The sequence below is a fragment of the Delphinapterus leucas genome, chromosome 6, assembly GCF_059928025.1.
Source record: "Delphinapterus leucas isolate spDelLeu-1000000601 "Yukka" chromosome 6, BTC_Dleu_Yukka2, whole genome shotgun sequence".
NCBI classification, from domain to species: Eukaryota; Metazoa; Chordata; class Mammalia; order Artiodactyla; family Monodontidae; genus Delphinapterus; species Delphinapterus leucas.
Window position 1 is genome coordinate 30,825,633 of NC_143134.1, and position 11,849 is coordinate 30,837,481.

General features: G+C 50.9%; 1 protein-coding gene across 1 annotated transcript; it reads right to left on the minus strand.

Moving 5' to 3' along the window:
- Window positions 1-526: 526 nt before the first annotated feature.
- Window positions 527-8,660, minus strand: NXNL2 (nucleoredoxin like 2). The gene is given in 3 exon segments (XM_022560713.2): window positions 527-1,970; window positions 1,973-2,034; window positions 8,183-8,660. Coding segments are annotated over 3 exon segments (468 nt in total). The 5' UTR covers window positions 8,485-8,660; the 3' UTR covers window positions 527-1,866.
- Window positions 8,661-11,849: the final 3,189 nt, after the last annotated feature.

Genomic DNA, 11,849 nt, shown 5'->3' on the forward strand with positions numbered 1-11,849 from the left:
ATGGGGATTCCTGCGCCCTACAAGGGACAGCTTTGTTCCAAATTCCCAGCTGAGGGACCCAGCAGGCCAAGTGGGTCAGCAAATGGGTACCAGGCTAAAGGTGGCTGCCTGGTATTTCACGATTCCAATTGTGTGGATCAGAATGCAGCTGGCCGTCTCCAGCAGGCCGGCCAGCGAGAGGAGAGGCTCAGGAGCTCATAACTGGCACAGCACACAGCCCTCTTGCTATCAGCAAAGATATACACTACTATATATAAAATAGATAACCAACAAGGACCTACTGTACAGCACAGGGAACTCTACTCAATATCTTGTAATAACCTATAATGGAAGAGAATGTTAAAAAAAAGAATATGTATAGTTATATATTGAATATATATGTATAACTGAATCGCTTTGTTGTACACCTGAAACTAACACAACATTGTAAATCAACTACATTTCAATAAAAATTAAAAAGAAAAAAGTTTATGTGTGAACTTTCATTTACTTGGATCAATCAGCATCTTTTAGAAGATGTGGAGGTTTGATCTTGAAGATGTGACTATGCAACCTTGAAATTTTCTTTTCTTTCTAAGATACTGTGATGCTATTAAAAGCAAGTGTAAGAAAAGAAAACAAAAAGAAGAAAAAAGTCCCAAGAAGACTCATAATTAAAAACTATCAAGAGTCATGTACCAAAATGTTCATTGCAGCTCTATTTACAATAGCCAGGACATGGAAGTAACCTAAGTGCCCATCAACAGATGAATGGATAAAGAAGATATCCATATATCTTCTTTATATATGTACAATGGAATATTACTCAGCCATAAAAAGGAACGAAACTGAGTTATTTGTAGTGAGGTGGATGGACCTAGAGACTGTTATACAGAGTGAAGTAAGTCAGAAAGAGAAAAACAAATACCATATGCTAACACACATATATGGAATCTAAAAAAAAACAAATGGTCAGAAGAACCTAGGGGCAAGACGGGAATAAAGATGCAGACCTACCAGAGAATGGACTTGAGGATACGAGGAGGGGGAAGGGTAAGCTGGGGCAAAGTGAGAGAGTAGCATGGGCATATATACACTAACGTAAAATAGATAGCTAGTGGGAAGCAGCCGCATAGCACAGGGAGATCAGCTCAGTGCTTTGTGACCACCTAGAGGGGTGGGACAGGGAGGGTGGGAGGGAGAGAGATGCAAGAGGGAAGAGATATGGGGACATATGTATATGTATAACTGATTCACTTTGTTATAAAGCAGAAACTAACACACCATTGTAAAGCAATTATACTCCAATAAAGATGTTAAAAAATAAAATAAAATAATAAAAAAAATTAAAACTATCCCCTTTGAAAAACTGAACAAAGTGTTTGAGAATGGTATTTCTCGAGTGCTTCACTTTCCTCGTAAGGGCACTTGGTTTGCCAGGAAAAGAAGGAAATCAGAGGGCTCCAGGTGGAAATAGGTTTGTTTATTAAAGCAAATGGATTCTGCAAACTTTAGTAATAAATATACTTGTGATAGCATATCATTAAAACAAAGGCATCTCCAGAAAATGTATCAATAAATATGCTATTTCACCTGAAGAGCCTGTATAAATACATGTTTTGCATAGATTTCCAATAGCTCAATGTGAACACACTTAAGCTCATGTGAAGAAAGCTATGATAAGAATAATAAAAATAACTACAAACAAGGCTACAGGGAGGGCATTCCCTGAGCAGTATTTTCTTTCCATCACAGCTGAGTGCTTCTGCTCTGAAAGAAACCACCAGCATCGAGAAAGGAAACAGAATGCTCCTCTTCTCTGTCATGTTCACGCTGCAGCAACAGGAGTGACACACACCTGCCCAGGTCCCCCGAGATCCCCCCAGCTCAACTGGAGAAATTCTGGAAGATGTCAGCTGCCTCCACCCAGTTCTGGAAGCAGGCCAGCCCCCGCTCCCGGATCTGCTTCCGCCCTTTGTCAGTGATGACGTCCCGTTCGGTTTCACGATCACAAGCCTGGGGATGGCCATGATGTGGTACCTTGTCCTCAGCTCACTGTGGGAGAGAAGAGGGCGACCGAGGGTCAGCGTGGGACAGGCCAGGCCGCTGCACGTCTGCAGGGATCAGCGCCTCCCCAGTGCCAGCTGAGCCTGCAAAGCCTTAGAATCCAGCCTGCCCGGTGAGCCCTCCCACTGGGCTGAGGATTCCTTTGGGCTCTTTTCTTCTGCTGCTAGCTGGGTCCAAGACAGTGCTGTCGCAGAGGAATGTCGGCAGTGATGGGACTGTTCTGCATCTGTGCTGCCCAATGTCACAGCCACAGCCACATGTGACTACGGAGCACTTGGAATCTGGCTGGTGAGCCTGAGGAACTGAATTTTGGGTTTTAATTAATTTTATTTATTTATTTATTGGCTGCCCTAAGCGGCTTGTGGGATCTTAGTTTCCTGACCAGGGATTGAACCCCGGGCCACGGAAGTGAAAGCACTGAGTCATAACCACTGGACTTCCAGGGAATTCCCTGTTTTAGTCAGTTTTAAATTTAAGTAGCCACATGTGGCTAGTGGCTGCCAAATTGCACAGTGCAATTTTAACCCCACAAATAACCCCATAAATTTGTATCCCTCCTACATCTCAGGAGGTTTAAATACATCAGGTACGTATAATAGCAAAAGTTAAAATTCCATGAGTTCTAGATAAATACAAAGACTTACTAGACTTTCTGCCTTACAGGTTCAAGGACACACTGATTAACATTATGGGTGAAACATTTTACTGTCGCATGTAACCCCTTGAGTGACCATTTCACAAAATTATTTGTATTCATTTAAGGAAAGGAGCTTCTGCCTTCTTAGTTTTGCAAATCTCCCCATAACCTTCACAGGGATTAGTACCCTCAAGACAGGACAGCTGGGTGAAAATCCCTGTCCTGTTACCACAGCCAGCTTGCCAGGGCCTCACATTAACTGTAGTCTGACTTCCCTCATCAGTCGCCCTCAGGGCTGTAAAACTAAGTGGAAGGAAAAATGCACTTGAGACCCTCCTGTTACTAAATCTCCCCTGTGACGCCTCCATCAGGCCCTTCCTGCTGCTTTCCAGTATCCAAGGCCAAGACAAATCTTAATTCAAGTAGGAAAATAAACACAGTACCTACACCCAATGGAGAGAAAATATGCCTTGTTTTCAAACATCTATGAAATGGTGACAAAACCAGTCATGTTCTCGGTCATAAAGGGATCTTAATATATTTCAAATAATCGGTGATACACAGACCACTTAGTGACATAATGGAATTGGAAACCAATAAGCAATAATTTTTGGAATCAGTTAAAAACTAAATAACCAAATATTATATATGAAATCATAATACCCATATACTATGGGTCCCAAGCTATAGATACAATTAGACACAGAGAGTTATGTCTTACACACTCTTATCCAAAACTAAAAGGCCTCTATATAGATGAGTTCTGCATTTCATTCAAGAAGCTAGAAAAACAATGATGAAGCAATTACAAGGAAAGTAGAAAGAAGGCAAAAGAAGATTGAGGACAGAAATCACTGGACAAGGAAATGAATCAACATGGGGTGAGCAACAAAGCCAAACCTGATTCTTAAGACTAAAAAACAGAGCAAAGCTCTACCAAGATTGGAAGGAAAAAGGGATGGCACGGGGATATCAGGAACCAGGTGGGGCTTTGAGAAGCAAGAAGGAGGTTTGAAGACAGTTCATTGCTCCAGCTTCTTTTCAAAGAGTCACCCAGTGTGGGTCCTCAAATCCCCACCCTGGCAGCCTCTGCTTGGGGACAGCTGTAACCTTGGAACCATGTGGGAAAGACACATAACAACCCTCCTCTCCCGAAGTCATCTCCATCTCCTCTGGGCACTGCGTCCAGAGAGAATAGACCAAGCCTCAGAAAGGAAAGAGCCTTGTTGCTGGGCAGAATGAAGTGATAACTCTGAGAATTTTAACCATTTCGGGGAAATCTGAGAGCTCATTTCCTCCTCGCTCTGTGTGCAGTTGCAGCATTGGCTCCCTCCCTCCACCTAAAGCAGAATATCCTTATCCCTGGCACAACTGCTTCTGGGTTGCCATGGCAACTTCTGTCTCCAGTCTCTTTCCATCTCAGCCACTGGCAGACCATTACAGAACATATCTCTCTACTTGCTCCGAGCATCCATCAAACAAGTGCCCTGCAGGCGCCAAGCACTGAACAATGTCTGGTCTAACATTAGAGACTACAGAGACACGCCCCCCCCCCCCCCCCGGGACACATACCCTTAGCACAGGGGTGGCACTGGCTCGAGCTATTGAGGGCATAGGACTCTGGGGCCAGACATGCTCCCCGTGTCCCCAGGGGCACAAAGGAGGAGCTACTAGGCAGAGAAGCAGAGGCTCCAGGGTTGGAGGATACAGCATGTGTGTGACCTGTGGAGGTGGAAAAGTGTGTGGAGTACTCTGGAACATCAGTTTTCCAGTCTGGCAGAACACAGGTGGAAAGGGAAGAAAACAAGGTGATCGTGGGTCAAATGCTGGAGGGGAATGTGCGAGACACGGACTGAGTGGGTCTCACATGCCAGACTGCAAGTGATAGAAATTCCTGCTGGCAAAGTCAGAAGCTGTTACTTGGCTCTTGGGCCCATAACAAAGGGAAGGAAGGCAGGACAGAACCTGGTCTTCGATGCTGTCCCCCCTCTCAGGCCTCTTGCCTACCCGCACACAGGCATCTGGGCGGGACCTGAGAGCCCACCCTTGGCCCGCGCTGCCCCTAGCTGTAGGGACGTCTCTAGGCCGGGTCTTGTATGCCGGCTGCACTGGACAGCCAAGATCCACGCGACCTTGAGGACAGGTGGGTGGCTCTAGGCATTCTCTTCCTGCAGGTGCATCTGCAGCAGTACCTCCAGCCACGCCTGGGGTAACCCCAGGCGGGAGGGGGTGTGTGTGGGTTCTGTGGTGATCTATCTCCTCCTGAGCTTCAGGCTGGTCAGCAGAAATCCAGTGGACAGCAGATGACGTGCTTTGGCCTCTGAGGGAAGACAGCCTGGGGTCCCTCACCATGACTGGTTGGTGATGACGGTTCTGGACCCATCTTCTCACAGCACCAAGCAGATGCCGTGCTCTGCACAAATTAAGAACTTCCGAAAAGGCCTCCTGGAGGCTTCCTACATTCTTTAGTTCTCCTTGGTAGCAGTTATTTCCATTTTTGCTCATGATCTGATTCCAAAATGCAGGCTGGGATGAACAGAATTTAGGGCCTAGCTCCAAGAATTTCCCACAGAATACCGCATTTCCTAACTTATAAATTGCAATGACAGGATTAACAAAGTTCAGTCTGGAAAGGGGGAGGCACAAGGAACTAAATTCCCCCCAAAGAAACAACCACTTCCAGATTCCTCCACGTTCAGGCTGGCCAGCCTGAGCTGGCAGAGTGCAGCTGCCTGTGCCCTGAACAGCTCAGCACCTGTAGTGGACTGAATGGGCCTTGACCAGATAAGGCTTCCCTCTGGGAAGCGGAGGGAGCACGGCAACCCCCCGCACCCCACTCCTAGCAAGGTTGTGCTGAGGCTCAGTGTCCCCTGGAGAGGAAGCCGTAGCCAAAAGGACAGGTTCCAGAGCCAGGAGTACCAGTCCCTGTTCCTCAAAACCGTGAAATGGGCAACAGACACAAAGTCCTGGTACACAACCAGCTGACAACGCTCTGAATTCGTGCATCAGCGCAGTCCTCATCCGTCCTGTGAGGTATCATTATACTCAGAGATTGAATACCTTACCTACTGTGTCACCCCACGAATAGGTCCCACAGCTGGGCTCTGCCCAGGGCCTGAGCTTATTACTAACACTGTCACTCTGTCAGTTTCAAAACTAAGTATGTTCTTTCAAAAGCTGTGTATAACTTGAACGCTAAGCAAAGCAAAAACTTTACAACCACCACTAGATGTGAAGGTATATGAATCCTTCCGCCAAGTAAATCACGGGCATTTGGATTTATCATCGAAGACTTTCCTAATCCTGCTGTGAGTGAGGCCTCAGGAAGCAGGCACCGCCCCCCCCCCCCCCACCGTCGAGGGCCTGGGTCTCACTTCTTCCTCGGCATCACCAAAAGCATGTGCTGGGGGAAAATAACTCCTCCAGGGAACTTTCCAAAGTTAGCTTCCATTTTTAATTGTCCAGAAGGAAAACCATCTCAGAATAATTAATTTGGCGGAGGGGAGGAAATGCCACAACTGAATATTAATCCCCAGAGAAATGCAACACATGCTGCTATAAAACAAAACCCAGAAATTCACCTCCATATTTGTTAAGGGACGGTGGTGTGATGTACTTTGTGAAGAGCAATAAACCTACATGTGGACTCTTACACCAGAGGAGACCCCCAACATGCCAGACAATCGGTGCCTGTGCTCCATTCCTCTCTGCAAATCCTCCACAAAGTCCTCCCCCTCCCCTCTCCCCTCTCCCCCTCCCCTCTCCCCACCTCCCCCCCTCCCCTCTCCCCACCTCCCCCCCTCCCCCCTCCCCCTCCCCTCTCCCCACCTCCCCCCCTCTCCCCCTCCCCTCTCCCCACCTCCCCCCCTCTCCCCTCCCCTCCCCCTCCCACCTCCCCCTCCCCTCCCCCTCCCCCTCCCACCTCCCCCTCCCCTCCCCCTCCCCCTCCCCTCCCCCTCCCCCTCCCCTCCCCTCTCCCCCCTCCCCTCCCCTCTCCCCCCTCCCCTCTCCCCCCTCCCCTCTCCCCTCCCTCATCCTTCCTCTTTTATTTTTTTGTGGTATGCAGGCCTCTCACTGTTGTGGCCTCTCCCGTTGCAGAGCACAGGCTCCAGACGCGCAGGCTCAGCGGCCATGGCTCACGGGCCCAGCCTCTCCGCAGCAAGTGGGATCTTCCTGGACCGGGGCACGAACCCGTGTCCCCTGCATCGGCAGGCGGACTCGCACCCACTGCACCACCAGGGAAGCCCCTCTTTTTTTTTTTTAATTTAATTTATTTATTTTTGGCTGCTGGGTCTTCATTGCTGCGTGTGGGCTTTCTCTAGTTGTGGCGAGTGGAAGCTACTCTTTGTTGTGTTGCAGGCTTCTCATTGTGGTGGTTTGTCTTGTTGCAGAGCACGGGCTCTAGGCGTGTGGGCTTCAGTAGTTGTGGTACATGGGCTCAGTAGTTGTGGCTCATGGGCTCTAGAGCACAGGCTCAGTAGTTGTGGCATACGGGCTTAGATACTCCGCGGCATGTGGGATCTTCCCGGACCAGGGCTCGAACCCATGTCCCCTGCATTGGCAGGTGGATTCTTAACCACTGCGCCACCAGGGAAGCCCCCACATCCTTCCTTTTCCTCCTCCTTCTTCCCCCTCCCAGGTCCTACCACCTCTCCCCGCTTCTCCCTCCTCCTCTCCATGGAGCTCATTGACCACAGCCAATAGAGCACTAGGGTCAATTTCCAGTTTGCTCACAAACTCTGAAATCCAGCGGAGCTGAGGTTCCCTGCCATGTTACATCTTTTCTAAAGCAAGAGTGGGGCAAGATCCCTTCAGAGAGCAAGGATTTTTGTCACCTCTGACACGTCTCCTCAAGAGTCCAGGAACCTGCTTCTTTCTACAGTTATAGGAGCAGGAGACGTCTTAATGAAATTTCAGTCACTGCCAGTAAAAATGAAACTGCAACGTGGCCTGGCACTAAGTTCCTCCAGCCCTTGAGTCCTCGGCCTCAAGTAGTACGGCCCCCAGTCCCGTACTACTGGCCCACAGCAGTCAACCCATGGTCTCCAGTTCTGACCTGAGTGGCCTTTCTGGGTCTCCCTCTTCCGCTCTCCAGATAAGGGGCGGTATCTTCCTGTGCTGTAGGATGGGGCATCCCCGGGCTGTGATTTACCAGAGCGGGCTTCCTGGACAGCAGCATCAGCATCACCAGAACTCCTTATAAATTCAGATTCCCGGAGCCTCAGACCCACTGAGTCAGAGGCTAGAGGAGGCCACTGCCCATGCTCACCAAGCGCCCATGGTGATGCAGATGCTCCCTGTCAGCCAACCCCTAGAGCCTCCCTGGGAAGCCGAAGCAGAGACTACGATGTAGCTGAGAGAGGCTCGAACGGGTTGGGGTGGGGATGGGGTTATCAAAGAGCTCCCGATAGCTGGGAGAAGCACAGGGATGAGGGATTGGGATGGGGGTTGGGGGGCGCGCCTAACAGCTCCCAGAACTCCCAAACCGTCCCCACTCACTGCCGGTAGGGGTCGTGGAAGGGCAGCGCCAGCCAGGCGCCGTGCAGCTCCCGCCTGAAGTCCAGCATCTCCTGAGCGCTGCCGTCGGCGGACACGAAGACCACCTCGAAGGGCGCGGACGGCCGCGCCTGGTCCACTAGCTCCGCGTAGAAGTCGCAGATCAGCGGCGTGAAATCGCGGCTGGGCGCGCACCGGCCCGTGGCGAAGTACAGAGCCACCACCTTGTTCTGCAGCGCCGCCTCGGCCTCCACCCACGTGCCGTCTTAGGTCACCAGGCGCCGCCCGCCTAGCACGTCCACCATGGCCGGGAGCCTGGACAGCTGCGGCGGGAGGACACCTGCCGGGAGACGCGGGGAGGTGAGCCGGAGCGCGCGGACATCTGCGGGAAAACGAGGCGTAGGAGGGGCGGCAGTGAGCGCAGGTGGCTGATCACCTGAAGGCGGACGGTCACCTGAGGTCACCGTCCACCTGCAGCCAGCCGAAGGGACCGGCTAGGTCCCTTCGCACAGCCGGGCACCCGGACCTCGGCACGGGCCTGAGTCTAGGCCTCCGGCAGGAGTAAGAGCGTCCGTACTGGGGAGAGGGGTGTACACTCACAGACAGCCGCGACCCCAGACGCAGCGGCCGCAGCAGCGGCACACACAGCACCCGCCTCCAGGAAGCCGAGGGGCCCCGCCCCCGCCCCTCCGGCCCCCGCGTCCCGCCCCAAAGCCCTCCTCTGCAGCCCCCTTCACCTCCCACCCACCTGCGCAGCTCTCGGTCGTGCGCGGCAAGCCTTCTCCGCGCTCCCGGCGACGCACTCTTCCCCCTCTCCCATGCCCTCCCCCTCCGCTCCTCCCCTTAGCCCCGCCTGTCGCACCCTCGCCCCAGGTCCCGCTGGCGCTCGCCCCACCCCGCGATCGGTCGCTCCCCGCCTGCCCCAGGGGTCCCGGCGACCTGCGCGGGCGGGTAAATGCCGTTCCACCTTTAGTGGGTAGGGACCCGGCGTTGGGGACACCCTGTTCTTTCCTGGGGTTTGTCCCGAAATACTGCGCTCGGACTGGGAGGGTCCCTGCAAGAAACTGGAGGCGGCTCTTAAAGAATGTTTTATTCCGAGAACCAGAGTATTACTGTGCCCGGCACTGGGATTCAACAGCGAGCAAAATAGTTTCAACTCCCTGCGCGGAATGGGTGAGGCACTCGCGCGGGGCGAGTGAATTCAAGGGAGAATTCAAGGGAGTTAGCGCCAAAAAACTCAGTGATCAAGATAAATAGTATTCTGATGCAATATTTTAAGTTTTCAAAATTAATGCAAAAAAAAAAAAGTGGTGAACAAAACATCAGATATGTGAGTAAGGACAGGATCCCACCCTGCCCTTGGACGTCGACCGCGCTCCTCTCGCCCTGAGTCCCGGCCCGCGCCCTGCCTCGCGGAGTTTATATTCCCGTGGGGACAAGAGAAAAGCAAAGGTGAATGAGGAAAATAGAGTGCGTGCGATGGAGAGAGAAGGGAAGGGAAGCGGCGCGAAATGAATGAGCGACGGTGAAGGAGGGGTCGCGGGCAAAAGAGACGCGAGCTCCCTCCCAGCCGCTCGCTGTTCCCAGTTCTCTGCGCCACCCTCCCCCAACCCCGCTTCCCAGTGAAATGGGACGAAAATGCGCAGACACTGTTCACTACTAGCCAGGGTTAAGGGAAATTCTGTCGCAGGACTGATGCTGTTCCATGAAGCGCGCTGCCAAAGCCTTGATTCACTGTCCTCTTGGAAGACTCAGGGGAATTTACAGGCGCATCGGAGGAAAAACAAATTTTTTTTTGAGAGGAACTAGGAGAACTATAAATCTTGCATATAGAGGTGCCTGACTTTTCTTAAAACTCAGAACTAAGATGAATGTAGCTAAACTCTAAATATCATGAAAACTATTTTGTGATGTTTGGCGTTTCTTCTTTTATCACCACAGTGAGCAAAGTAGAGAACATTCATTTTAGTAACGGTGCCACCGCCCACCAAGAAATTCCCAATTATTCGTATAAATACTGTGTGCCCTCAGAGTGCTGGGGGAGGGGTGGATGTCCCTTTCTGAGAGAACAGCCCACTCAGGTAGCATGGTGAAGTGGGGACAGCCCTCCAGGAAAGAGGGATCCTGGGGAGAACAGTGTACCAGCACCCCTCCTCACCTAGGGACCCTCCTCCTGTGGCTGCTCTGAGTGTGTGTGTGTGTGTGTGTGTGTGTGTGTGCGCGCGCACGCGTGTGTGTAAGCAGGGGACCCTGCTCTCAAGAGCCTTCCTCATGAGGGACACAGGCACAGCTCAGCTCATCCTCCAGTTCTGCGTCTAATGGGTGCTCTCAACCAGTCTAGGAAGGGACTTCCCAGGACCCTTCCTGAAGCATGATCTTGTGTCATTCGCTACTGACCCCATCCCACTGGCTGGTCTTTAAGGTGGAAGGGGGCTGCAGGTGCCATGAAAGGAAGCCCAGGACCCTCTCCTTGCCTCTTCTGGAACCAAGTCTCCTACACATGTTCCTCCACGGAGCACAGGAGCAACCACAGATGGAGTCCTGGAAAGTAGATTAGGTGACTCCTAACCCCAGCTGGGCTGTGCCACATCAGTTCATACCCAACTTCCTTCCAGGGCATCAAAGAGTGCCTGGATTGCTAGCATCTGCTGATCAGCCTTATGTGTCCTGGATAGTCTCCACGGAGCCAGGCAGCATTCTTACTGCTGATGCTTGAGAGCAGCCCCATGAGGGCTTCCTCACACCTGCCCTCCCTCCCCAGCCCCATCTCCCTGACCCCTGCCACTATAAAAATAGTTTGCTACTTACATACTCTACCCTATCATCCATTTCCCACCTGAATTTAAGGGCAATCTTTTCTGCATTTTCTCCTGTCTGATAGCTTCGGTTCTGTTAAAGACACTCCTTGACGGAACTTTAGACAGGCTCCTCTGAACCCTCTTCTCTACTAGGCCTCACCCTTCTGATAGGGATAGAGTAGGATAATCAAATAGCTAGTTTAAAAACTAGGATTTAAAAACTAGGGATTATAGATAGAGAGGGAAATTTAGGGGGCTTTGGGAGAACATTGTAAATTAATGATCACTCAAGAAAGCAAATCAGAAAATCGTGAAACAAAGCAGGCTTGCTTAATAATGAAACTAACAACAAAACTATACATCAAGTCAATGAGGCCTGCATCCTGCTGGTTGAGGTTAGTAAATTAAGACCCCTAGGACATGCTCCTCTGTGTGCACTAAAATGTAGGGGAAAGGTGACATACCAAAGTAGAAGACCCTCATTATACTGAAACCTGAGATGATTTACCATATTTTAGCATATGTTACCACCCTTCTGCTGATTCGAATAGCACGGTGACAGTCCTGGTTTGACTATGTAGAGACCAAAAAACTCCCCCGCCCAATGTAGAGAAGGAGCTGATTATGGAAGTTTGAGGTATACTCAAGAAACAGGAATAACGTGGTCTTCTCCCCCTCCCTACTTTTCCTTTGATTATAAAAGTATAGCCCGCTAAGTTCTCTGGGCAGAGCCCTCTTGCCTGCCCGCTTGTATCCTTCACAAGCGTCCTATACAAATAAATCACTTCTTATCTATCACTTTGCCTCTCACTGAATTCTTTCCATGCTAACACATAAACTGAGCTCCACCAAGCCCTGAGATGTGTTCTGTG